Raw genomic sequence first — 25,801 nt, forward strand, 5'->3', positions numbered from 1 at the left:
TCCTTACTGAAGTGCCATTACAAAAGATAAGAAATTTGTGTTTAAAGTTAAAACTTTTATGTGCGCAATCGATAAGAACTATCTATTAAATTCAAAATCCAAACTGACTAAAAAATGTTTCTTACTTAAAAAACAATGCATTCTAAAAAATGTGAAATTGGAACCAAAGAGAGACAATACCAACCTCGTCCCCAGGGTGCATTTTCTCTTTCTGACAATCTAAAAAGTAAAAAACCCGGAATACGGTATTAAGATTTTGTGTTCAGTTTACATGACATTTTTAAAATATTTTTTAGCTTCTTATGTTGTTTCGATTTCAGTTCCTGCTCTACTACCGCTTCACTTGTTTTGCACAATGTTAGGTAAAAGCGTGTAATTATGTATCTTTTGGGTAAACATCTTGTACTCTGCTTAGTGTTTTTTTAATATAAACATGGTTTTATTTAGACTATTTAGCTAGCTAGCTAGCTAGTAGCTAAACCTTTTCTATTGGCATATTATGGCATATGCTTGCCATAATATGCCATAATATGCCATATATGGAAAAAACCAACAAGCGTTGGCATATGCTTGTTGCTTTTTCCTTTTTTCCATCATTCACCTTTATTTTATCGTGCTTTGTTTGAGTGCGCAGCATCCTGGAACTAGTTAAAAATGGCTTGAGTAAGTCCATTTTAAATGAAATGTACAAATAAATATCAGTGTTTATACTATTTAGCATAGCTAGCTAGATGGTTAAGGGGCCGTTGACAAACATTTTTCGTCTCCGTTAATGGAAAATTGGCTGCTAGGGGGGAGGGGGTAATGGATTGTCCGTTAAAAATAAAAAAATGGAGACAAATTTCACTTTCTCACCTTTTTTATTTCTTTCAGGCAAAATGAAAAAAATTCAACAAGTTAGAAAATGTTTCCACAGCAAAAATCCCCCATAATCTAGAATTTGCTGTTAACGAATAAGAAAATTGTTTGTTGACGGCCCCTAAATACAGTTTTTTCGAATTTTTGATTATTTTATCCCTGACCCATCGATGATCATGTTTTTAGAGCTGAAACAAACCTAAAGCCATGTATTTGTGACATCTGCCCTACAGGTTTTACCAACTTACCAGAGTAGAAAATCTTCCCACCTATGTATAGCTAAAAATATTGGTGTTGGTAAATTAGCAACAAGTTATTTTTAGCTACCTAGCTAGCTATCCACATAGCCAGGTAGAAAAAAACTGTAATATAAGAAAAAAAACCCTGCTTTTTGAATTTAGTAGAGATGCTTCTTAACTTTAATGGTGATTTGCTGGATGTATAGAGCCTGACCCCTGTAAGTCTGGGGTAAATGTGAATTAGGGATGACCTAATTAAGAAAATGTAAACAACAGTCCACCGTGATCAAAAATATCCATTTTTTTTGTTTCAGCTGTTTTTCATACAATTCTGTGACTTACCAATTTCCATTTACCTCTGAATAATGGAGCATAATTGGAAACACAGGAAACCACCTGATACTGCTGTGGAAAGTCAGCTGATGCTATGTATTATGCCACAACCGTGTATTTTTGGAGATTCATGTTTACATGCTCATTCTGAGAGTGAGTTAGCTGAATGGAAAACAAGGTATGTCTTTATAATAAATTAATGCCAACTACCAAGAATGTTTTTTTATTCTAGCCACATAAAAAACTATTTTTTGACTTCTGTGTAGATTAAACATGGAGACAAAATCTGAACCATATAGTGAAGACAGTGGGCCTTCTTTAGAAAATCTCAGGTTGGATATTGTAAAAAGACTGGATGCAACCGATGAAAATTATAGTAGGAACAGTGTGGTAATTTTTTTGTTTATATTTACCAAACAAATTTTTTAATAGGGTTAGGAAAGCAAATTATATAAATTTAATACTGTATTAAAATTATTGACCAACCATTTTCCTCAAAAAATTATTTTTAATATTCTTTTCACAGGAAAAAATATATTTAAAATTATTGTATTAAAGGGATTCTTCCATGCAAAAACAAAGAAATGTGAATGAGTTCATATTATAAATCGATGAAAGAAAAATTTCTGTATAGATATTTGAAAATAAAAATATTATAATTATACCCAAGAGTGTGCTTCAACAATTGCCATTACAGCTTTTAAATTCGCGAGCAAATGAGATATATGTCTGTGATGTAACGACCTGAAGCCAAGACCAGACGTACTCACTTGGGGTGAAAAGCTATTTTAAAAAGAACTAGTCTTTATTATCTAAAAAAACATGAACTCATAAACATTTAACTCAATTTTCTTCAGTGTTTTAAATTAAATAATGAAATAAAAGAAAAGCTTCATTATCAATTAAATCAGACTCAATGTAATGTATATATATAATGATGTTATAGTTTGATAAATACACAAAAAAGCATAAAGTGAGTAAATCCCATTACAAGGGTAGTTGCATTTTTGATAAATTAAAAATGATTCAGGGGCCACAATACCCTGTGGACAGGGTTGAATAGGTCGGAAATGAAAAAATAACCCCAGAAATTATTGCAAAGTATGATACTCAGAACTTGTGAAAGTTAATTTCCACAACAGACTTAGAACTTGAGTTATTAATATTATTTATATATATTCAACCTTGTTCTAAGACTTTTTTGTGTTCTTCTAGATGTCAGAGGGCTAGAAATGTGCTGTGAAAACAAGATTTAGGTTTTGTTAACTCAAAGTTATTTAATTTATGTGATAGCTTAGGTATAATCTTTTATGCAGGCCTCTAGAAAGATGGCACTGAGGCGTTCAGAGCCTTTTAAGATAAAACTTCTCAAAGAGCTCTAACAACGAGAATGTTTTCCGTTCAAATTAATTCAGTTAAATCAGGTAGCAAAAGTCTAGTTTGATTTAACAAAGCACAAAAAACAGAATATTTGCGCTGATATTCTAACTTTTTATAGATTGAGACCATTCAGATGTCTTCTTTGCTGGGTCTATAAAATTTATTCCTTGCTCGAATTGAGAATGTAGCACTTTTTAAATATTTTAAGAAAAATCTTTATAGATTCTCTTAAAATAACTTTATATATATTCACCTAAGAATTATTTATGCTCATGTTTATAATTTATTTAACAAGAGTATAATACTCAGATTTGGTCTGTAAATAATTCTGGTATTGACGCATACAGCAAGTGCCATTATAATTTTTCTGGTTGATGAGGAGACCTGGAAGAGACAAAGAAACTGTAAGTTTAAAAGTATATTTCCAAATACTTTATTCCATTGCAAATTTGGAACAAATTGTTATTATTTTGTTATATAGAAAGGTAGTTGGTGTTGTTGTACAAAGTAATAATTTTGCATGGAAAGATCTCTTTAAAGTTATCAGTCTATTTTCCTCAAAAAATGAACTTTTATATATTTTTTCCTAAAATTGATTTTTTTTTAGTTAGCTGAGCTTATTGGGGGATATTCCATTTTGTGCAATGAAAACATGTTTATTATGCATGTTGATAAAGATAAAGAATTGAACTGGGTGTTCACCATCACATGTCATCGGGTTAGTAGTAAATTAAGAGATAATGAAACTGATTTTAATAGCACAAACTACACATACCTATAACTTATTTCATAGGATAATCAAGAAAAAAGATTGGAAAGAATATATTTTTTAAATGATTATCCAGAGTTCGCCATGGAATATGTATTTTTCACACAAAAAGACTTTATTAAACTCCCTACAGGCTGCAAAGTATGGAAAAATAAAAACAGAAATTTCAGGTCAATTAAAATCCTCCTGAAGTTTTGCGCTAAAAGATATGGCAACTACTGGCAAGAAGTTATATTTGATTTTGGTGGCTATCCGAAAGTTACCCGAAAACTTGGTGTTCAAGTTGCTACAGAAGAAAGTCTGCAGCAGGTAAGTTGATATTAACTCAATTTTTTTTTACACAACAGAATATGTCTGTTTAAATGGCTGTAAATTTGCTTAAGTTGATTCTAGGGTCTGTTTCAAAATTGAATTCAAATTTTAAAAAGTGGTTAATTATTAACAATAGCAGTAGAGAAGTTCAAACCTGTTTGAAGATAAAGTGGAATCAATGTAATTTGCAGAACTACAAATAATTTGTAACAGAAAAAATATGTACAGCTAGAAAGCGTCTTCCCTTGAATGATCCGAAATTTACCCAGATTTGGCGGTTAAGTATATTTTTTATACAATAAAGCCATGATGCAAATAAAACTTTTTTTATTTATAGACAATGAAATATAATCCTTCAAAGCATGAGAACAATGAGCTTTCATGGTTGGAAAAACACAAAGTAATTTGTTTTGATGGATCAGTAAGCCCAGGTACAATAGTTTTTTTACACTAAAAACAAATTATTACTATATTGTAATGTTATGTTTCTGAGACTCCTTGTTACATTTTTAGGATTAAACAACGTAAATTATCCACTTCCACACAATATTGAAAATCTCGTTGTTTTCGATGCTTTCAAACATCTGGATGCTCAACTTACCAAACAAAATTACCGCATGAGGTTACATACATTACTTTACATTGAAGAGTACGAACGTAGAGCAAACTTACAAAGGTGAGACAAAGATACAATCTTGGATAAAATTGTTGAGACAATAATTTTACATACAGAGAACCAGATAGCATATCAAGCCCTCAATGTTGATGATTCCAAAAGATGTTTTCACTATTTTTAACGTTGAAACAGGGGGAAGGAAATAAAGTTGAAAGCCTCAGAAGACAAATGTATTAACTTCATATACAGAGAGATACTTGTTCTTTATAAACATCCCTCAATAGAGCTACATCTTTATATGCAGGCAAAAACAAACAGAAAATATCCACAGGCTTTGCCTGTCCTCTTTATACCGCATTACATATGTCTCGCTACTTGCGTTACCATTTTGTGTGACAGACAGAAAAGCCTGACAATTTCAACATTTTGCTTTGTAAATAATACATTTTTTAATAAATAATTTTATGTTCTTAAATCAATAATATACCTTTCGCAAATACAGCAAACAAATAACCTACTACAACAGTTTTTTTCTTAATTGTACAAATTGGCCTCTGCTGGAAAAAAAGAAGTCAACGGTTAAGAAGGTTTTGACTGCAACAAAAATGCTACCAACAGTATTTTAAATTACTATACTTGTAATTCAGGGAAGGTGTATTAAAAAAATAACAAAAACAATTTCACAATGAATAGCTGTCTAGAATCTTTGTATTGGTGGAAAAAAAGTTAGTCTGTCCAAACACAGTTTTGAATACGTTTCAAGTGTTTAACTTGAAAGCCGACAAGGTTATTTCATTATTGTAAGGAACTCTCTGTGCTCAATCCGCCACTGTTAGGCATAAGACTAAGTACAATTTTGACTATAAATGAAGTGCATGGAGAGATAAAGTAAAACTTGGGTTTAAAACTGATGCTTATGACAAAGCAAAGTGTTTCTTTTTTCTTACATGAGTACAGAAGTTAAGATTCTTGGATTTATTTTCTTTCTTTAGAAGTTGTAAATGCTTTCATGCCTTTAAATGTTTTTCTTTTCAGAATAACTTTCCATTTGGAAGATTTAGCTGTTTGTATTAAAACTCCCAAATCAAAAGACACAGATTCTTGGATTGCTGAAATAATTTTCGATGAGCATGTCTTGGAAGATCTGGTAAGACTGGTTGGAAAAACAGGTAAAGCCTTGGTACGGTTGAACTGTTTTGAAAAAGATGGAAGAGTGGACAATGATATAATTGTTTATGAAGTAATTATAAAGAATATTTTAAACAGCCAGTTAGTACTGGAATTAAATAAGGAACTGTTGACGCTTGTTCACGAATCTGTTATACCTGTGGATGTTGACATCTGCTTTTGTCTTGTTGACACGTTTCAGACTTTGCATTACACTATAGATCAGGTCGATGTTGATCTGTTATTTCCCATTGTTGCACCATCTATAAACCTTCCATCATCCGCGGAATCCACCACTGATACTTTGTTAAGTAAAGGACAATGCAGAGCTGTAAACATATGTCTTGATCCAAATCAAAACGCGCCAGTTTTAATCTTAGGGCCTTTTGGCGCAGGTAAAACGAGAACATTAGCTAATGTTGTTGAGAGATTGATTAAAGATAAAGCAACTGAAAATCGAGTATTAATTTGCACACGTTCGAACAGTGCTGCTGATCATTATATCGAAGAGTATTTCCACCCCTTTCAGTCATTACGTCAAAATGTAAATGACATTGATCCTCGTTTAATACCACTACGTGTTAATTGGGAATATCGGTATATTGAAGCAGTATCCGACACAGTTTTAGCTTATTGTTCTCAAGATAAATCGACTGGTTTGTTCTGTATGCCCAGTAAAGAAGATTTGGATAAGCACGCTATTGTTATATCAACCCTGTTTACTTCATACATGTTGTCTGAAATGGAACTCCCGAAAGGATATTTCACTCACATTATTATTGATGAAGCCGCACAAGCTATGGAAGTAGAGGCTATCATTCCATTCTTGTTGGCGACGAAAACTACAAAAATTGTGCTTGCAGGTGATCATATGCAGGTGCGTTTCTTTCATTTTAAAACCTGGTTTGAGATCAATTTTATCAGTGGCAATACCTTTTTATTCCTTCTTATACTAATACAGCAATCACAAAAATTAAGTGGTAGCTATTGTCTGGGTTGAAACAGTTTTTAATAGTTTTTAATAAATCAAGTATTTATCCAACATAACGAGCATTGTTTTCACCATGTGGCAAATTCTCTACACTCTTTTTGTACACGACCCAGGGCATTCGCTTTCTCAATCTTGTCATTGTTATTTTTGTTCTTGTTTACCCTCGTTCTTATGAAATTGTCCTAATGAAACAAAAGTACTGAAATTTACCTGATTTTAATAAATATATATGTTCTTATAAGTTCTGTTTTGTTAAAATCATACAACTCGTGTTATTATGTGTCTTTCTAATGCATAATTTCCCCTTGATTTAAATCCTAAAGCGTATTTTGTTAGTTCTTCCAATGATGGCGGATTTTCAAATAGGGCGTTTATTTAAACACCAGGCGCTTAATAGATCATTTAATAAAATCTAAAAATAATTATCTTAATTCGCAAATTAGAACCTTTATCTATAGCTGAATTCATGATAAACCTTTTTTGGTCAATATGCGGAAAAAACCTCTTTTTTTGTTTCTTTTTTGTTTCTATTTACTGTACATATAAACACACCTTTAAAAAAATTAGTTTTTGCCTATCTATTTCTACAGATGAGTGAGGCGTTGTCATCCATAGTTGCCAAAGATCTCGGCCTTGGAACGTCTTTGTTAGAACGATTGTTCCAGCGGTACCCTTTTGATGCTGAATGCAAATTAAAGTTGTTGGAGAACTTTCGCTCTTATAAAGAAATTGTTGAACTAGCTTCACATATGTTTTATGAAGATTCTTTAGTGAGTAATAAGATCAAAGCAGGTATGTAACATTGTCCTGTTTTTTTGCGTTCGTTCGTTCGTTTGTTTCGTTCGTTCGTTCGTTCGTTCGTTCGTTCGTTCGTTCGTTCGTTCGTTCGTTCGTTCGTTCGTTCGTTCGTTCGTTCGTTCGTTCGTTCGTTCGTTCGTTCGTTCGTTCGTTCGTTCGTTCGTTCGTTCGTTCGTTCGTTCGTTCGTTCGTTTTTTGTTCGCTTGCTTTCGCATGCCTAACTTTATTCTCTTTGTGTAATTATTTTTATTTTTTTATTTTGCCAGATCATAATAAATTTCCCGTGGAATTTCATGGAGTGAAAGGAGTTGAAACTTTATCAAAAGAAAACCCATCTTACGAGAATGTAGCTGAAGCAACTGAAATATTACTTCTTATTCGTAATATCGTCAAAGTTTGGTCGGACAAAGATGTTCAGTTTAACTTGTCTTCAATATGCGTCGTCTCTTTTTATCCAGGACAGGTGAGCTTTTGATATTTTGATGCGTACAGCAATAAAGCAGGGAGTTTTCTCAGTTTGAGTGAGTGAAATGGAATGATTAATATTGACCTCTTATGCGCCCTTTTTGTGCAAAATTACCATTTTTTTGATTATATGAAAACTAAATTTTCAAATATTAAGTTCGTAGCTGAACGCTCCATTATTTTTATTCGTAGGTTCGTCGTGTTCGCAAAACACTTCGTCGAAACAAAATGGCGCATGTTCGTGTGGAGAGCGTAAATAATATTCAAGGTTAGTCTTACAGACGAAAAGGCTTTTGTTCATCCGCTTTTTCGACTTGCGGTAATACTTTTTTAATAGTGGTAGTTATACGGACTTTCGATTTGAGGAAACGGGTTCTCAAACTGAAACGGGTCATTAAAATTGAATCACGACAGTTTCACCAGGTATTGCAAAATGTTGCTTGTAAAATAGATGGACAGCTTTTAAGTAAATTAATTCTTCTTTTTAGGGCTCGAATTTGACGTACTGATTATATCGACTGTGCGTACACACTGCGAGGCTACCATTTTTGATGATAGCATGATGAAGGACATGGGATTTTTAAGCAATCCAAAGTTGCTAAACACAGCTATTACTCGCGCACGATTCCAGGTCATTATGGTTGGTGATCCAATTGCTTTATGTATGTTTGGCCAATGCGTGCCATGCTGGAAAACTATTCTTCGAGTTTGCAACGAGAATTTAACATTTACGTATGCCGATACTTACGAAGAGTTTCTAGTAAGTTTAAAGAAGTTGACGGCTGAGAACGTTGAGGGAAGTGTTGTTAGTGAATCATATGATTTTGATGAAACCACAGAAAAAGTTTTGAATGATACTGATAAGATAGATCCATCGAATGAGCAGCATGGCTCTGCATCACAGATTTCTCAAGATTTGAAAAGTGAGCAATCCCACCCTCCGTTGCTGTCGTCTCCTTTCCTTGATGATAACACTTCTCCGTTGATGCAGACAGCCTACGAACCACCATTATTTTATGATAATCAATTCGGATATTCTGGTGATCCGAACACACATGTCCCACCTATCCGTTTTATACCCCCAAGATCTTTTATTCATGCCAGGCATCAGCTGATTAATAGACCCTTCTATCACGGACATTTTCATGCATTTAACCCTAGACTTCACTACCCCCATGCACCGTTCGCTGTTTACCGTGGCATGTTTGGCCCAGCTGGGCACCAACAGCATCGCATGAATTATTGTCAAAATCGATTTGAAAACCGTTTTCAATTTTTTTATGGCAACACGATTTCTCCTTTCACTCATCTCAATCGTTTTTTACCGCGTGCGACTAACATTGTAAACCTGCAACAAAAGATTCATTTTATTGAAGAATACTGTACGTATCTCTTGAACAGTTTTGGTGCTAGCTTAGAAGTCAAAAATCACCTAAGAAATCGAATCAAAAATGTCACCACGGAAGCGCAAATTTTATCAGATTATCAGGACACGTCGGATCCAACATATCTTCACATGGCTTTTAGCCAAATTGAATCACAAATTGAAAACATCTACTTGTTTAGAGAGAATGAATATATAGAGTACATCAAGGCTACGGGCAATATTGATTTATTAAAAACACGAGAGCTTAAAAAAGAGTACGATGTTTTAAAAACACGTTTTTCCGACGTAGAAGTTTTTCTTGTACATGAGTATTATAGAAAGGATGCCTTATCCAAGTGCAAAGAAACCAAAGAGTTGGGAGATGCACTCGCTTCGTTCTCTTACCTCATCCAACTCGTCGGGAATGAATTCGAAGTCAGCTTTCGTTTAATGAATACAAACTCAACAGAAGTGTTGCTTCCTCGAAAATTAGAATTTATCAAGCAGCAGCTATATGTTTTAGAAGCTAACCGGGATCAACTGGAAGAAAGAATAAACGTTCAAAGAGTAGAGGTCACAGAAAAAGATGTTTGTGTTCAAACTTCACAATACCACCAACAAGTAGATCCTGTTTCAAAGAATTTAGCAGTGGGAAACGAAGTTATCGTGTTGCCGAAGTTATTCGGTGAACATTTAACGGACTGCGATATTGGTGCGTTAGAAAATAAACTGGCAGCGATTACAGTGGAGGATCAAGATCCAGATTTAGTAGAATGGTTTAAAGGACGTCGAAATGATCCATGTGTTAAAGAGTATGTTACCACCCATGCAAGACAACAAGCAGAAAGGGTACCTTCTCCAAGTCCGTCGGATAATACAACTGAGAAAAATTCACCTAGACGATGTAGACGGCGAATGCGCAGAAGAAAAAGGTGTGTCGGTGAACGTGAAAAATGCTTTTCGCACCCGCGAGAAAACAATGGCGAATCTGATTATATGATGGTACCGCCGTATTCGCCTTACATAGACGACAATGTGCTGAGTCAGCGTAATCATATTTTTAAGGGTAAGATCGAGTATAGACAAACAGACAACTATAGGACTATTCATGGCTCTGTTTACATCGAGAATGGTGTGCAGGTTCATATCAACGGTTTAAGACGTAACAATCGCGCATTGTCTGGAGATACTGTACTTGTAAGCTGCAAAATTGTGAAGAACGTGTTTGATGTTCCGGGCGAGGTTGTGAAAGTAATAAAACGAAAAAGTTTAGATTACAATTGTAAACGAGTAAATACTGATTTAGTTCAACCTGTTGGTGTTTTCGGACCAGCTATTTTGATAGTACGAGGTGTTGGCTCTGAAAAGAGAATTTTAGTTGAAGATCACGTATACGGAGTAAAAATCATCGACTGGCCGGAAAAGATGATGTTTCCGCTAGGAGAAATTGTAAGAATTTGATATATTTCCCAACAACAATTTTTTATTTACGCACCTTTTATGCAGCCTCGTTTCAATGAGTTCAGTCTTATTTACTGCAAATAAATAAAAATATCATATTCATTTTGAAATCCGTAAAAAATATTGAAATTTCACCCAAGAGAGACCCACTAAATAGCGCGGTCAGAATACCTAGCGTGCTTTTTTATTGGTAACTTCTTGTTCTTTGATCACGTGATAATTGTAGGGTAATCCTTTATCCTTTAATTGTTTGAGCGCGGATGGTCTCTCCTACCCAACAAACATGATAAATTTACTATTTAAGAGGGTAAGATGTGGCCACGTTAATTAGCTGGGCTAATAACAGACTTGAATAATCCCCAAAACAGTTTATAGCTTTTTACTTTTTAAACATGAATTTTTAGAGATTTTAAAAATATTTAAAAAAAAATTGATTCTAAATGTAAATAGAAATGATGATGTAAAATAATTTTTTAACTTGATGTTTTCCCTGTGTTTTGTTGTATTCCCTGATTTATAAGAAACTATTGAAAAGCCCCGGTACGATGTTTCTTAATTTTTTTTTGTTTTTAATACCAAACGTTTTCTATTGGTTTCTCTTTTCTTAAGACTATGGTGGAACATTGTATTTTTTCTTTAAGGTAACCATTTTCGCGCAGTGCAAAATTCGCGCGAAGTCGATTTCGCGCAGCCACGCTTTGCGACAATTTTAAACCAGACAAATATCAGCACTAAGCAAGATAGAGAAAATTATTTTACAGTATTGAAAAAAAAAGGTATTTGGAAAAAAGGGGAAATTAGAATAGAAAAAAGTAAAAACAAACAAACAGAAATAAAGATAAAAAAATAAAAAATAAAATTATAAAAAGATTGTTAAGGCCAATATACACAGAAGAATATTCACTTTTTAAATATTCTTTTAATATTCTTCTAATATTTTTTTGGTAAATACACGTAAAAATATCAAAATAATATTGTAACACCTGCCTACTAATTTCATATTCTTTCGTTATTTCTCAAACATATACACGGAAGATTGTTACAGTCAGAGTGCAACTATGGATAACTTCGAGGAAGAAGCTGCTCTTCGCATTACTATCATTGCTACTTGAAATAGCGTTATTAAAAATTTGTTAAAGAAAAAAGGCCTCGTTAAAAGCGCACAGTTTATGGTAAAAAATGGTTTTCGACGTTATTCAAGAATGCATTCAGCACTTTTAGTACTTGCTTTTGCAACCTTGAATCCATGTTCCTCATTGTTCCATTATAGGAATGCGTGTTGTTGGCAACCTCGAGCCCAGGGCTGTATAGCTCCTGGAGGACCGTGGGAACGAGGTTACATCGTGGGTTTGAAGGGGGGTAAAATGCTATGCTATAACTCTATTATGCTATAAGTAACAGACATTTTCACCCTCTTCTAGAAACTTGAAGAAAAATTATTAATCTATCTAGCTATTAATCTTCATTTCTTGGCCACTGGCGAGTTGCATGAAAGCCTAATGTTTCAATTTGGGATCCATAAAACAACTATTTCGGAGTCCATACCTGTTGTTTGTGCAGAGATATAAAATAAGTTGAGAGAAATCTACTTAAAAGTTTAAAGTACCAGGGAAGAGTGGGAAGAGTAGTACGAACATGAAACAAGGCGACGCTGGCGGTTTCCAAATTGCTTTAGTGTAGCTGATAGTGTTGCTATTATTCATCCAGCTGAAAGTGGATCAGATTTTTTTAACTATAAAAGGTTTTTTTTTTCTACAGTGTTATTGCCACTTGTAGATTATGAGTTTGGATTATCATTGCTCGTCATTTTTTTTTTAAAAAACGCTGTGTTTACTACGGCTTTACTCAACAATAAGTGAAGTTTCTTTCACAGCTTCTCATTTCATGTGGGTAAAAGCGCAGTTTCGAAAGAAAAAGAGTCAATGACGTCATTGTTCAATAGAAGTATGCTAATGCTGTACACAACTCATTGTTTGAATATTCTTTCTTCGCTGAATATGATCAAACTGATTTGATTATAATCAGCTTGTTTTTAATTCGAAGAATAGCGAAAAAATATTCAATTTCTTTTTATTCTTCTACAAGATACACGGGGAAATAATGGAAGAATATTAATATACTCAAGTTATTCTTCTAATTATTCTTCTGTGTATATCGGCCGTTAGGCTTCCAAACTATATATTTTGAAATATATTTATTAATTAACATCGCTAAGGCAGCCTTGTTAGCGCAGTAGGCAGCGCGTCAGTCTCATAATCTGAAGGTCGTGAGTTCGATCCTCACACAGGGCAAAGTTTTTCATTTTATTTTTTATTTAAAACTTGTTTTTTTTTTTTGCGAAATAAACTTCTTTTGTGTGGCCTTCTTTATTTTATATTTACTATCTTCGCACTGACAATGCTTTATTCATAAGGATAGTTATATAGTTATTTAATGATTTTTCGCTCGAGACTAGCTAGCTATCTCGCTACAACGTAAAAGTACTACATGAAAAATGTGATATCTGTTTGTTTTTTAAATTTGTTTACCATATTTCACATCCCTGAAAATAATGGGTAAAAAAAAAGGGACGTACAAATTTAGAGATAAAGTAAAATTTGATGGGGGCGGGATTCGAACCCGCGCCATCGAAATGACTGGTGCCTTAAACCAGCGCCTTAGACCGCTCGGCCACCCCACCTGTTAAATTCCCATAACTAATTGTGATTGTTTTTAACTTTAGTAGGCTTATAGTCAAAACTATTAAAAAAAAGTAAATTAAAAACATTATTTATGCTATTAAAAACTATATTTACAAATTATGTTCAACTTTATCTTGATAGCTATTGTTATCATCTTTGCTATACAAAGCTATGTGCGTTTTTATCGAATTGACAACTTCTGGCAGTTCTTGAAGAAGTTTATCGCCTTCTTGGTCAATCATTTTAGAAACGGCTTTACAAACCTGAAAGTGAAGGAGAAAAAAAATCAGCAGATCTGGTTTTGGATTTTGTTAAACCTTGCATCAACCTTGTCCCCAAGACTTGTTAGGCTTTTTATATCTGTTTAGGCCAAATATAGGCCAATAAGTCTAGTAAGACCTGGGGACGAGGTTGTCGTTGCAGAAAAAAAACACTTTCATATAACTTTACCTCTTTTGCGATGACTCCTTTCAAATCGGAAGCAATTGTGTTAGCGAATAGATTATACAACCAACTAAAATAAAAACAAAACTTAAGGTGTAGAAAAAGTCACAGTACGCAAATTTTAAAAGAACAATAACAACGCGAAATCTAAGGTAGCCTTGTGTTTTGATATGCAAATTTAGCCAACATTTCTGAGCAAAAAGTATGTTTATAATAGCTGAACAGGGCTGTCAATATAATGTTGGGGTTTGGCCTTCCCACTTTCTTGTTTTTGTAAAACTCCAAAGTTTAGTTAGCAAAAACAGTGAAGGACGGCAGGGAAAGTAAGCTTCTCATGAAGACTTCAAAACGTCCTTGGCAAATATGTTGTTACCTTATGGAGATAATAACATGACAACAGAAACACAAGCAAGTAATTTCACACCACCTGTCTCGAAAACTGTGCTGGGGTGTATTATTCTGCTTCAATGTTTTTACATCGGCGTAATTGGTGTCTTTACATTGGAGCAAAGAGAATCAGGCTGCAAGAGTCTAAGAATTTTGATGAAGTACTCACCTTGCACCACCGTGAAATCTTAATTTTAAGTTACCAATTTGCAACAAACATTTTCTTGTCTCTACTAATGGTTGTTTTTCGTTTGTTGAATCTAAATAAAATTTTAAGAAATTTTTTAAGGAAAAATTAAAAATAATTTTTTGAGGGAAAACTACAATAGTATACAGTAACTGTTTCTTTGTAGTTGGTTGGGAAAGAATGTTTCATGGTTATTGCCAGATGTTTAGGTCTCATCCAAGTTAGCTGTGCTCAACCTCGTCCCCTGGGCATCATGCATATTTTCTAACTTCGGGGCGGCGATACGAACATGTTCGTCCCGCCGTCCCCCGTTTAATTAGAGACAACAGACGCTGGGAACGAGGTTGAGCTGTGCTATAATTATATTCATTACTCACCTATATAAAATGTAATTTCTAAATGTATTTCTCTCATTTCAATTTTAACTGTTCCACTATCTTTAATGTGTGGCCTGGTAGAAAAAAAATATAGTGTCCTTTAAATGGTTCGATTCTATTTTTTACTCATAGTAAAATTTTATCATACTAGGTAGAATAAATTATTTAAACGATGACATAAAAAAACTCTATTTGTCAACATAAAATTAGACTCCTTTTAAGTAAGTTCAGTTTATAACTGCATTCTATGGATTTGTCACAAGACAGAATAACTAACTTCTTACCAACTTTTTTCTTTGTAGCGCCAATTTGAATGGACGTCCAATGCTGCATCATTGCATGTCACTGTCAAACCTGTCCTTTGGTTTATCGTCATGTTGGATTTTGGTATAGACACGTCTTTTAACATTACCCTACAATATAAATGCAGTCCAAGTTATCTTTCAACAATGCAAGAATTTAATGTCAAAAAGCAAAGTTGAGAATCTAAAGGATGGCTCACCATTACAACCGTTTACACGCGCGAGCGAACCAAGTCTGCGTTTATTTAATGCTCAGCGGAGTTTGTACAATTAGAAATTCAAAATGTGATTTAGCATCACCAAAATAACCATTTTTTTTAAAACTAATTTAAAAACAGGAGTTTGCTTGTCATTTGTTTAAAACAAATTTAATTACGTCATTTAGGTCCGCGAATTGTAAGTTTTCGCTTAGTAGACTTCTAGTCTAATAACGTACGAACGAAATTGGTTAAGCAGATTGCAAATATTTGTACTTCGGACATGCTAGATAGTCTAACGTTCGCACGTACCAAATATGTCACTTAGATGCTGGACTTATCACAGCCTTATGTAGGATAAAGGGATTCTTGTGATATAAATAATAGATTGATGTTTTAAGAAAAGTTAACTTACTTCGACAATCCGTATGATATGGTTCCAACCGGCGTATTTGTTTCTCCTAAAACATCTGGTATAGAAAGTGTACCAATTTCTTTCTCAAGAAATGGTATTCCAAGTTGTCGAACTATAAAAAAAAACATATACTAAATTTTTGAGCTAGAAAATCCAAAAAGTATATGTTAATAAAGGGATTGTTCCTTAAAAACAAAGAACAGCACACGAGAAGAACGCTCTAGCATACATACGATCTGATTGATTTTTAGAACATCTTTCTGTTTTTATCTTGTTTGTTTTCTTATCATTAAGTTGGGATATTAACTCTCGCATCGTAAATCATTGCAATTTGCATAAAACATTAGTTGATAGAAGCAAAACATATGGATTTAAAACGACTTATAAATTCCTTTTAAACATCATTGGTCAATCTACGCAAAGAAATTCATCTGTCTTTTATATCAAGGAAGAAGCTTTCTATAACGTTCAGCATCGACACTGACTCACTAGATGGAGTTAGCTTAGAAATCAACATTGTAACTAAAAAGATTTCGAAAATCAAGCCAAAGTTTAAAGGCTCGTGAAGGTTATTCTTTAGAAGAAATATACTTCTAGTCAGAAAACTAGTCTCAGGACGACAGAGATGTCATGAAAAGAAAAAGAAAAAGTATTTTTTAAAAAAAATCGCTAAAATGAAAGAGTTGTGGAAGCACCCAATCATAACTTGCAATAACGTCAATTGAATGACTTATCTACAACAACATTGCATAAAAAAGCTGAGAACAAAGAAATCGTTTGTTATTTCCGATCCATCTAGCCTGAAAAGTACTGACTCTGTTCAGGAAAACAGATTTGCACAGTGTTTTAAAATAACATGCAAAAAATACACGTACCGTAATCAAGTCCCTTTTGAGTTGCTCCTTTTAGATAATCACCACCAGAGACGCCAAGAGTTAACAATACTACACAAAGCAAAGAGGTCAACATATCTAGCCATAACGCTGTTAGCACTAAGCTATAAAACTTTAAAATTTTTTGGAAAAGCATTTATTCATGCTTTTCATTTTCTGGATTTTTATTTGAGCAACGTTTGAAGACACTTTTGAAGCACTGATGCATAAATCTGCAGCTTCATAGTGCGTTAGATATGCCGAAAATGAGCTTAACTGTTTTTCTTTTCAATGTATAGGTTTCACCTCAATATGAATTGATTTGCAAACAGCTGTAAAACATCAGAGAAATAAGATAAGTCTCTATTTTGAAATATAGAGCACTGTTGTTTCTTATAGCATGGTTTTGACCAAGTTTTAGACAGCAAGAAATCTTAATTCTAGTAAAAAATAAACATAACAGGGTGATTGCAAACAGTTGTCTTCATTTCCCAAGGGACTTTCGAGAAAAGTAGAAGACAAAGAGAAAATTGGCTTGAAAGTTACAGAAAGGGATCGATGAGTGTGTTCAAGATAGGGAGAAGTTTGTGATGGAAGGTATCCGAGATACCAACAGTTGGCGTATCTAAAACTCTTTTAAAAGTCAAGAATTCTTAAGTCATCTTCCTCAATTAATACCAAGAAATTGGCATCATTATACGTATTTTTATACAAAATGCGTTAACTTTTTTATAATAATAAATTTACCGCATTTTGTAATAAATTATCGGCTCGTTAAGTAATGAATAAGCTGACGACGCGTTTTGTAATAAAAACGGCTTATTTTGTAATAAATTTTCTTTTTGGTGAGTTTCCTGATGAAATCAAATGTTTTAGTGATTCTAATGTTGGAACCAATGATCCTGCTCAAAGTCCAGGTGAAATCAGCTTCTGGCGATTACGACCATGACTAGTGAATTGGAGGGTTCTGATAAATATTCTGGTAAAATCAAACTTTCCAGTGAAATTACTTTTCATTTTAAAATAAAATAAAAAGTTGATCTTGCAATTAAAGCGCATTAAAGTAGTAATGATTCACGTTTTTAATATTTTTTAATTTTAACTTGGTAAGAAAATAGAGGTATTAAAGTCACTAAGTAAAGTCCTAAATATAATGGACATTGAGTGGTCAAAAACTGTTTGTTAACCTATTGAGTCAATATTGACCATTGATTTTGTTTATATTTTGATAATAAGCAAAATAATGTGTCTTCCCAGGGTACAATGTTACATTAGTACAATATTACTGCTTTGGTTGTTAGAATTAGGTGTTGGAGTTCAAAGTACGTAACACGGCTGCGAGGGTATGAATTGGTAAAACACAAGACTATGCACTTGAACAATTTAATAACCAGAGTTACCATAAAATTTTATTTTACCAGTATATTAAAACTTAACACACCTTCAGAATCACTAAAGATTCCCGAGAACCGCAAGAATACTAGATTTTACTAGGACATTGACGCCAGAATCGGCAGAACATTCGATATCACCAACCAAAACAATTATTTTCAGCAGGTCATTTACTAAAATTATCAATTTCAACAACACAATCAAAAAAGCATTATATTAGCGCGCAATTCGTGTACACAAAACGATTCGCCACAGATTCTTCCACGCATCATTAACTTAAGTGTGATGTTGCTTTTTAGAAGTTTTTATTTTTTCGAATAAGGTTTCAATTAATTGCAATAGTGATACAGGTAAGCTCACACTTTTCCTGTGGGATACATGAAAATGGTTCTAGTTGTGTAAGAAGATCTCAGCAATGCGCAGTTTTGAGATGCCTACCAAGGCAGCGGTTAGTTGCGACTACATGCTAGCTAATTTGAACCGGATGTGAAAATAACTCCAAAAATTCGAGTGGGACATTTTTATGAAGCAAGAAAACTGAAAACTTTGTCCTCTTTCGCGAGAAAATCCTATCCAACTTGTTTTATTGGAAATATTTAGTTTTGATTTATGAATGCTGTGTCATGACTTATTGCAAAATATAATTCTGAGCATTGACATTTAAGAATATTTGAGAAATTATGCGAAGCCTGAAATTTTAGGATCCACTAGATTATTTTAATGCAGCAGATACCAACAAGATATGTGCTCAAGCATTCTTAAATTTTATAAATCAACATAGAATGAATCTAATTTATTAGTGAAGCAGTTGTATTTAACTAAATATGTCCATCCAATGTTTTATATTTAAAACTGAGGGAGATTATTGATGTACGTTTAAAGCCGGTTTTCAACTTAAAAGAATTTGGTTGAATCGAATACTTTGTAGGATTGCTTCCTACCTTTTGTCAATTGATCCGATCAAGTGTAAACCCGACTTAAGAACCGATTGTAATCACTAATAAACTGGTGATATTTCAAAATTAAAATTCTCTCATAAATCCTTTGCGAAGGGAGCTTTATTAAAATCAGCGACAGAAAATATATTTTTAATTACATGTGACAGAAAATATATTTTTAATTACATGTGGCTTGATTGCGGTTCGTGTAACAACATGAAACTGAATCAAAGAGGAAGTTTTTTATTTTATAAATTCTCCACTCATCTGAAGTAAACAAAAGTTGAAAAGCAAGATAGAAAAGATTTAGTATTGTAGTTGATGTTTGTTCGGTGAAATCGCTTAAATACTAATTTATCAAGTCTTTTACACATTTGATTAAAAGAGAAATCAAAACACAAAGTTTGAAAGAAAATAGTGTGAAAATTGAAAGGTTAAGAAATTTGAAATGAGTCCAGAAGACGAAAGAGGGAGGGACTATTTCTTAAACTCTTTTTATTCGTTATAAGACGTTAAAGGCATTGCAAACCGTTCTGAGTTATCAAGGGTTGGCGCCGAAATTAAAATACACGACTACGATCAAGTAGAAATGGTTGACAGAAGAAACAGACATCACTTTCGGCGAAGTCAAACACAGATACACTATCCAACTGTAGACAGAAAACAAAGAAGTTCGTTACAGAGAAAAAAGCCAAAAGCTAACAAGTTAAAAATAAAAACCGGCGCTTCGAATAAGACTCGGATTTTATTTCCATGTGTTGGCTACTTAAGTTGCACTAGTTCAAACAAAAATGCGAAATACATGGATCCTATATTAGAAAGATATCGACTGAAAGTCAATGAGAAGCAATCAAAACGGACTAAAGAAATAAATGACATGTTTCAAAGCCTTTCGAATGCTATCCCAAACCACGTGACACTCTGCTCCGTAAAAAACACTTCAAAGCTTGGTGTATTGCTACGAGCTATCAAATATATCGATGAGTTGCAGCTTAATTTGACTGAATGTGTGTCATAGGAGGGCTATGGTTTTTGTGAGAGAGGGTAGTTGAAACTGGTTGGCAAAACCTTCTGAATTACTATAACGTGCATGTAATTATTTGATTGTAGTATTGTAAATATAATTTCCTGCTCGTTATAGTTATGTAGATATTTAGACAAAAGATGACATTCGAACAAATTTTATCTAATTATCCGCTTTCATGCGTGACAAATATGTTGTACAGTCACACCACGTCATGATGTTGTTCTGTATAAAACACTTTTAGAAAATATGAAAGCTTAGTAAAACAAGCGCGCAGTTGCGGGGGAGCGCAGTCAGCTTGAAAAGTCGTTGTCCTATTTCTTGACTTTGTTAAATAAAAAGCTCGAAAAACTCCACTTCTTAAAAGATTGGCAAAAATCCAATTTTTGAATCGCCAAGTTAAAACCCTGTGAAAATTATGCTTTAATAGCAACCGAAAAAAGTACTTTTCGGATTTCTATGCAGTTCATTTCTTGCTTAAGTGGATTAGGCAGGAAACTTGAAGCACGAAGTCCACTGCCCCATTAAGGACACCTGTCTGAAATCCACCCAGCGTCACCGAGGTCTTAGGTTTTCCACACTGCTACTATTAACAACCTTAACCAATTCATGCAGCATCATAAAAGTTACCTACCTATAGCTGTGAAAACAGCCATGTCCATAGATAGTTAATTAAGTGTCGTACTTATTGTTATCTCTTCGAGTATTTAACAATCTCATGCCTAAAATTCTTTTATCAGAGCAAGAACTTTGGTGGCTTCCCGAATTCTCTAAAAAACCTTAGAAACTAAGAAGATGTCACGCTTTCACATGTATAAATTTTTTATTCTATATTTTTACAGATTTAGCTGAGTGTTGCGACAGAAAATAAAAAATGTTAATAATGAGTATACAAAATATTGGAAATTACGAACTCTAGAAAATTTGGAACGAAAATATACTGTACTTTTATAAGAACAAGTAATACAAAAAGCAGACTTGAGAGGTTTAGAGAAAATTTGTATCAATTAAAATATAATTTTTTTTCTCGGGTTATCGTCGTCAAAATAGTTTTATCAGGGACTTTACGAAACAATAACGGAATTATCTGCTACGGCGTTGTCTGTAACTATTCATGAAAGACTGTCGTATGAAAAACGCGCCAAAAATTGCTAACTGAAAGGGACAATGTTAGAAAAAATCTAAACAAAATGATTGTTTTCAAATTGCAACAAAGAAACTAGCAAAAGGCAGTTAGCTTATACCTCATCATCAAAAGATCTGCAATTAAAAAAGCCTTTAATGTTTTTTTTTTAAATCACAAAGATTCTAATTTCCTTTAATAAAAAGTTCCGAAGAATTTTTCTGTCGTAAAAATTGAAATTTCATAAACAGACACAGACACAGTAAGTATTAATTTGAACATTAGTCGTACTTAAAAATATCAAAAATAAGAACTACGAAATTGAAGTGTTGACTGATGTCTTCTATAAAATCAGGGCCAAAAGAAAGATTTCAGTATTGCTATTTCTTTTAACAGAAAACAGCAACATTAAACAGTTGTTTCTACCAGACGTTTCTTGTAAAACTCGATTGAACTACCATAAAAAATTCCATCTGTTACAATTTATTTTGATTGATAGCATCTACAATTATACATGTGTGAAATACACAAAAAAAATTCGAACAGCAACATCAAATTAACAGTATTAAATACATAAAAAAAACAACAAGAACAGACAAGCAATAGCTTTGCACAAAAATACGTTATAAAAGTTTCCTTATTTTAAAGTGCGCGTCAGGTATACACAGAAGTATGACAGAAAATTCATAAAAATTCGATTGCTTAGAGCACACCCTGTTTCCAAGTTACCAATAAATGCTAGCATACCATTATGGAGATAACCATTTATCTAACCATGAAAAAAATTACCAGTACAATTTTATGGTAACAAAAAAATTTTTTATAGTTAATATGAGCCTAATTATTGCTGTGACTTTGTAGCAATTTTAAAAATAAAAAGATGGGATAGATTGTAAAATTTAGGAGATTTGAGAAAGTTGTTCAAAAATATACTTTTAGAAGAGATATGGGGAGTTTTGATAAGACTTTTCAAAATTAAGTAGAAATAAGGAGGTTTGAGAAGGCATGGCAACCCTGACTATACAATACTATATGAGGTTATTTCACATTACATTTGCATCCATTTTTGCCTTTTTTAAAATTATTTTAAACGTAGCAAATTCGTCTTGTGCATCATTAATCACAATAAAAAAGTATTTTTACCCAAAATATTTTTTCCTCTGTGACAATGTGTAAATAGTTATGAAGATAAATTCAACAAAATATATAAAGCTATATTAATTTCTTGCCAGCAGCAACATCAACAACAAAGCTTGTCGTCATTTGATTTTCTTTGATCGCCTTGCTTTTTCAGATTGATTTGATTATTATAATTAGCACCTGGTTTCATTTGCTTATCAAAAGTTTGCTCTTGTTGCAACCATCTTTCTACCGAGGCTACAAACGCTTGTTCTACATTTATTGAGTCTTTTGCACTAGTTTCAAAGCATTGCATTTTTCCATTGTCATGGCACCAGGCTGATACTTGTTCGGGAGGAACTTCATGATTCGGCAAGTCTATTTTATTGCCTAAAACTACAAATGGAAATAAATCGGCATCCTTCACATCTGCATAATACAGAAATTCTCTTTTCCAAGTATCCAAATTGTAAAAACTTTGTTCATCATCCACAGAGTACACCAGGAGACAAATGTCTGAGCCCCTAAAAAACCAAAAGACTTTTGCAACAAATTTACAAAAAAAATTAAAAGGCAAGGCAACGAGAACAGAGAATTGTTATAGAAACAAGTAATCAAAAGTTTGGAGTTTCGATAACTTTTCAGGATATCGTGGTGTCACCAGAATGAATTCTAGAGCATTTCCAGGATTATCCATAAAATTAATATTACAGTTTAAACAAAATAACAACTTTAAAGGTGCCTATAGAATTCATCAGATAAATTAGAATGCAACAGGAATTTCTAGGTAGACAATCTACAGAAATTCTTTGAATTTATGTGAATAATTTAATATCTAGGTAAATTCTTGCCTCTGTTTATAGGGAACCAGGTTTCTAAAAGTGGGCAAAAACAAGCAAAACACTTTTTCTTTACATTTTAAATTTCTCTTTTCATAACTTTTAACAAGTAGGATTAAAGAAATAGTTAACAAAGTTATAACTTTGTTTACGCAGACATCCATACGGAAATTGCAAATATTGAATTTTTTATGACAAATTTGCTGCATGATTTTCATGAAAAACAACAACAACAACAACAACAACCAAAACTACTACTTTATAGTAAAGGAAATTTTTTTTAAATCCTATTTTTCCAAAAAAATTTATGCTATAAAAGTTTATTTTAAATCATTAGACAGAAGAATTAAATTATTAACTAATTTTTTTTTATGCTTAAATCCTTATCAATGTAATATATACCATAAGCATTATTTTTATTTTACTGTGCGTATTCTGACAATAAAATGTATCAAAATAATAGTTTTCTTATGTGTCATGATAATACAAGAATATTTTTTCATACCTGTAGAAGGGTGTTCTGAGACTTTTAAACCTTTCCTGTCCAGCAGTATCCCATATTTGCAAAGTATACATTTCTCCATTAACTTTTACTTCTTTATTCAAAAACTCTACACCAATTGTATGAAACGATTGGCTATCAAATTTATTATTAACAAATCTGTTCATTAACGCACTTTTTCCCACTGCTCCATCTCCAAGTATGATGACTTTCAAAAAATTTGGTTTAGCCATGTTGGATATATTTAAAAGCAACAACCATTTATATAGTTTTAATTATACATCACCTATTCACATCACAGAAAAATAATGCACTTTACAGAATAGACAGCCCAAACATCTCTGGGGTAGATCACACATGGGAAAATTTTTGTGTGGTGGGGGTATGACATTTTAATCTATTGTTATCTTTGTAATTACTCATTAAATATATACCAAACAAACTATATTATTATGAAACTAGACAGGCTGGAGAATATTTATAAGAAAAAAAGAATTATTACCACGTGTGCTCTCCTCCACAGATTCCCTTTGGTAATTCGCATAACAAGTTTTTCAAATGTCATGTCTGTTTTTTGAGCATCAGAGAAAAGTACATGACAATGTTTCAAGCATCTGAGACAAGTCACCAAGTATTGCAACCATTGTAATAATAAAATAGACTTTAGAAATAATTCCAGTCGATCTCACATTGGAAAACACACATCACAGAATTAAGATGCAAATCACGGAAATAGGATGTTTTTGACAGTTTCTTTTTTGCTCGGCTCTGCGCAAACGCCTGCCTTGCTCAATAGCATTTTTGCAAAGTTGTTTTTAGGGATGGCTGATAGTTAAAAACATGAAGTTATATGGCAAGCAGAGTTGCCAGATCGTCGTCAGAGCTGTTTGTTTAGATAATCACGTAATTAGGACGGTTACGCTATAGCAATTGACAAGTTTATCACTTCCTACACAAAGTGACAGGCAAAATAATTCAGGCAGTAAGTGGTAGACCAGTCTATTCCAAACTTTTTTTACGTAGAGGCATCTTTTGATCTTGAAATTAAAATATAACTTTGAAAATCCCCAACAAAAGTTTATGTATAGTCATACAAGCTGGTACTTTCTGTCCCCATTCTCAGGTGTTATAGGGTTAAGAGGTTTCCTTGATCAGCAGTCTTCCCTGGTGAATATATTTTACTTATAACATAGACGTACAACAACACAAGAGCAAAGAAATGGAGTGACAAAATACGCAAAAGACGGTTAAGATGGTTGCAAGATCCAGCAAATGAACTTCAATGTTCCCGCACGAAAAGCAATGCAGTACGCAGAGATGCCTTTTAAAATACCAAAAGGCAGGCCCCCAACGACATGGTCAACTAGTCAAACAGGACTTCACAATCTTAAATATAGATGACTTGCTATCTTGATAATTTTTTTGTTTTTATTTTTTGGCAGGCAAAATAAAGCAATTTAATTGGCTAATAATTCTTTTTAGAAGATCTGATTGGTTAAAAAACTATTTGCCTGCCGAAATAAAATGTAAACAAAGATTCTAGCAAGTCATCTATAGATTTTGGCAAAATGCACACGAAGTTGCTATGCATCACCCAAAAGACTGGGGATGAATGATAAAGAGTTTATTATAAGCATCAATAATGTAGACTTATTTACGAAATATCGAATGAAATGAAAAAAAATAGACATAATAATCATAGCTATAGCTAGCTAGCTATAGTCTGCTCCCCACCTCCCACATGGCAGACATTTTCCCATCACACTGGGTAATGGCTATATGCTTTCCACTTTTCCTAGACAGGGGTAGAAGATGATCAAAAATCTAATGTAGTTACAACCATAAACAGACAATGAGATTACTGCTAAAATAATCCTAAAACTGAGACAGAGAAACAAAAACAGAAAAGAAATTTGCGTGCAGCCATTTTTTGTCAGATGACCAAGATTGCTGACGTCAGCTTCACCGGGTCCGAGTCGTCGTGAGACAATAAATATGTATGACAAGCCGTATGCGGAAATAATATTGTTGTCTTTATAATAATTTTCCTTGTGCATGCTTTTTAGACGAATCTATGCAAAATAAAATGGAGAATATAAATTGAAAAATAATAATATATGTTTTATCAAGAACAAATATTCCTTGCAGAAATACATCGGTATCATAAATAAAAACGACCATGACTGGTTAAATAATATTAGTGCAGGTGGCTTTTTATAAATTTAACGGTTAATTACAGGCATCTTC

The 25,801-nt window shown here is 33.2% G+C and overlaps 4 protein-coding genes and 2 non-coding genes across 9 annotated transcripts in view; 3 read left to right on the plus strand and 3 right to left on the minus strand.

Moving 5' to 3' along the window:
* The window catches only part of LOC130655784 (mitochondrial import inner membrane translocase subunit tim16-like), a 100,206-nt gene that overhangs the window by 68,649 nt on the left and 5,756 nt on the right, over positions 1-25,801 (plus strand). The window lies entirely within an intron of this gene.
* LOC130655767 (probable helicase with zinc finger domain) lies at positions 251-11,237 on the plus strand. Of its 4 annotated transcripts, XM_057458561.1 has the most exons (13): positions 251-362; positions 1,412-1,608; positions 1,697-1,820; positions 3,418-3,528; positions 3,604-3,888; positions 4,229-4,322; positions 4,405-4,567; positions 5,543-5,676; positions 6,055-6,551; positions 7,256-7,457; positions 7,730-7,926; positions 8,121-8,196; positions 8,417-11,237. In XM_057458561.1, exons 2-13 carry the CDS (start codon positions 1,463-1,465, stop codon positions 10,753-10,755), a joined length of 4,368 nt encoding a protein of 1,455 aa, XP_057314544.1. In that variant the 5' UTR covers positions 251-362; positions 1,412-1,462; the 3' UTR covers positions 10,756-11,237. The 4 variants fall into 4 exon arrangements, with proteins under 4 accessions (XP_057314544.1, XP_057314541.1, XP_057314543.1 ...); XM_057458558.1 differs by having other exon boundaries at positions 5,543-6,551; XM_057458560.1 differs by lacking the exon at positions 251-362 and having other exon boundaries at positions 1,468-1,608; positions 1,697-1,806; positions 5,543-6,551.
* Positions 12,974-13,046, plus strand: Trnam-cau (transfer RNA methionine (anticodon CAU)). The gene has a single exon. It is a non-coding gene; the product is annotated as a tRNA-Met (tRNA).
* On the minus strand, positions 13,354-13,435 carry Trnal-aag (transfer RNA leucine (anticodon AAG)). The gene has a single exon. It is a non-coding gene; the product is annotated as a tRNA-Leu (tRNA).
* LOC130655777 (bactericidal permeability-increasing protein-like) lies at positions 13,509-16,849 on the minus strand. Its single transcript, XM_057458576.1, has 7 exons — positions 16,621-16,849; positions 15,746-15,857; positions 15,116-15,244; positions 14,832-14,905; positions 14,437-14,527; positions 13,887-13,950; positions 13,509-13,699 (listed from the first exon to the last, which is right to left on the minus strand). The coding sequence occupies exons 1-7, from the start codon at positions 16,772-16,774 to the stop codon at positions 13,547-13,549; spliced, it is 777 nt and encodes a 258-aa protein (XP_057314559.1). The 5' UTR covers positions 16,775-16,849; the 3' UTR covers positions 13,509-13,546.
* On the minus strand, positions 21,562-24,900 carry LOC130655782 (ras-related protein Rab-9A-like). The gene is made up of 2 exons (XM_057458580.1): positions 23,558-24,900; positions 21,562-22,737 (listed from the first exon to the last, which is right to left on the minus strand). The coding sequence occupies exons 1-2, from the start codon at positions 23,785-23,787 to the stop codon at positions 22,335-22,337; spliced, it is 633 nt and encodes a 210-aa protein (XP_057314563.1). The 5' UTR covers positions 23,788-24,900; the 3' UTR covers positions 21,562-22,334.

This window comes from Hydractinia symbiolongicarpus, chromosome 8 (genome assembly GCF_029227915.1).
Source record: "Hydractinia symbiolongicarpus strain clone_291-10 chromosome 8, HSymV2.1, whole genome shotgun sequence".
In the NCBI taxonomy this organism is placed as follows: domain Eukaryota; kingdom Metazoa; phylum Cnidaria; class Hydrozoa; order Anthoathecata; family Hydractiniidae; genus Hydractinia; species Hydractinia symbiolongicarpus.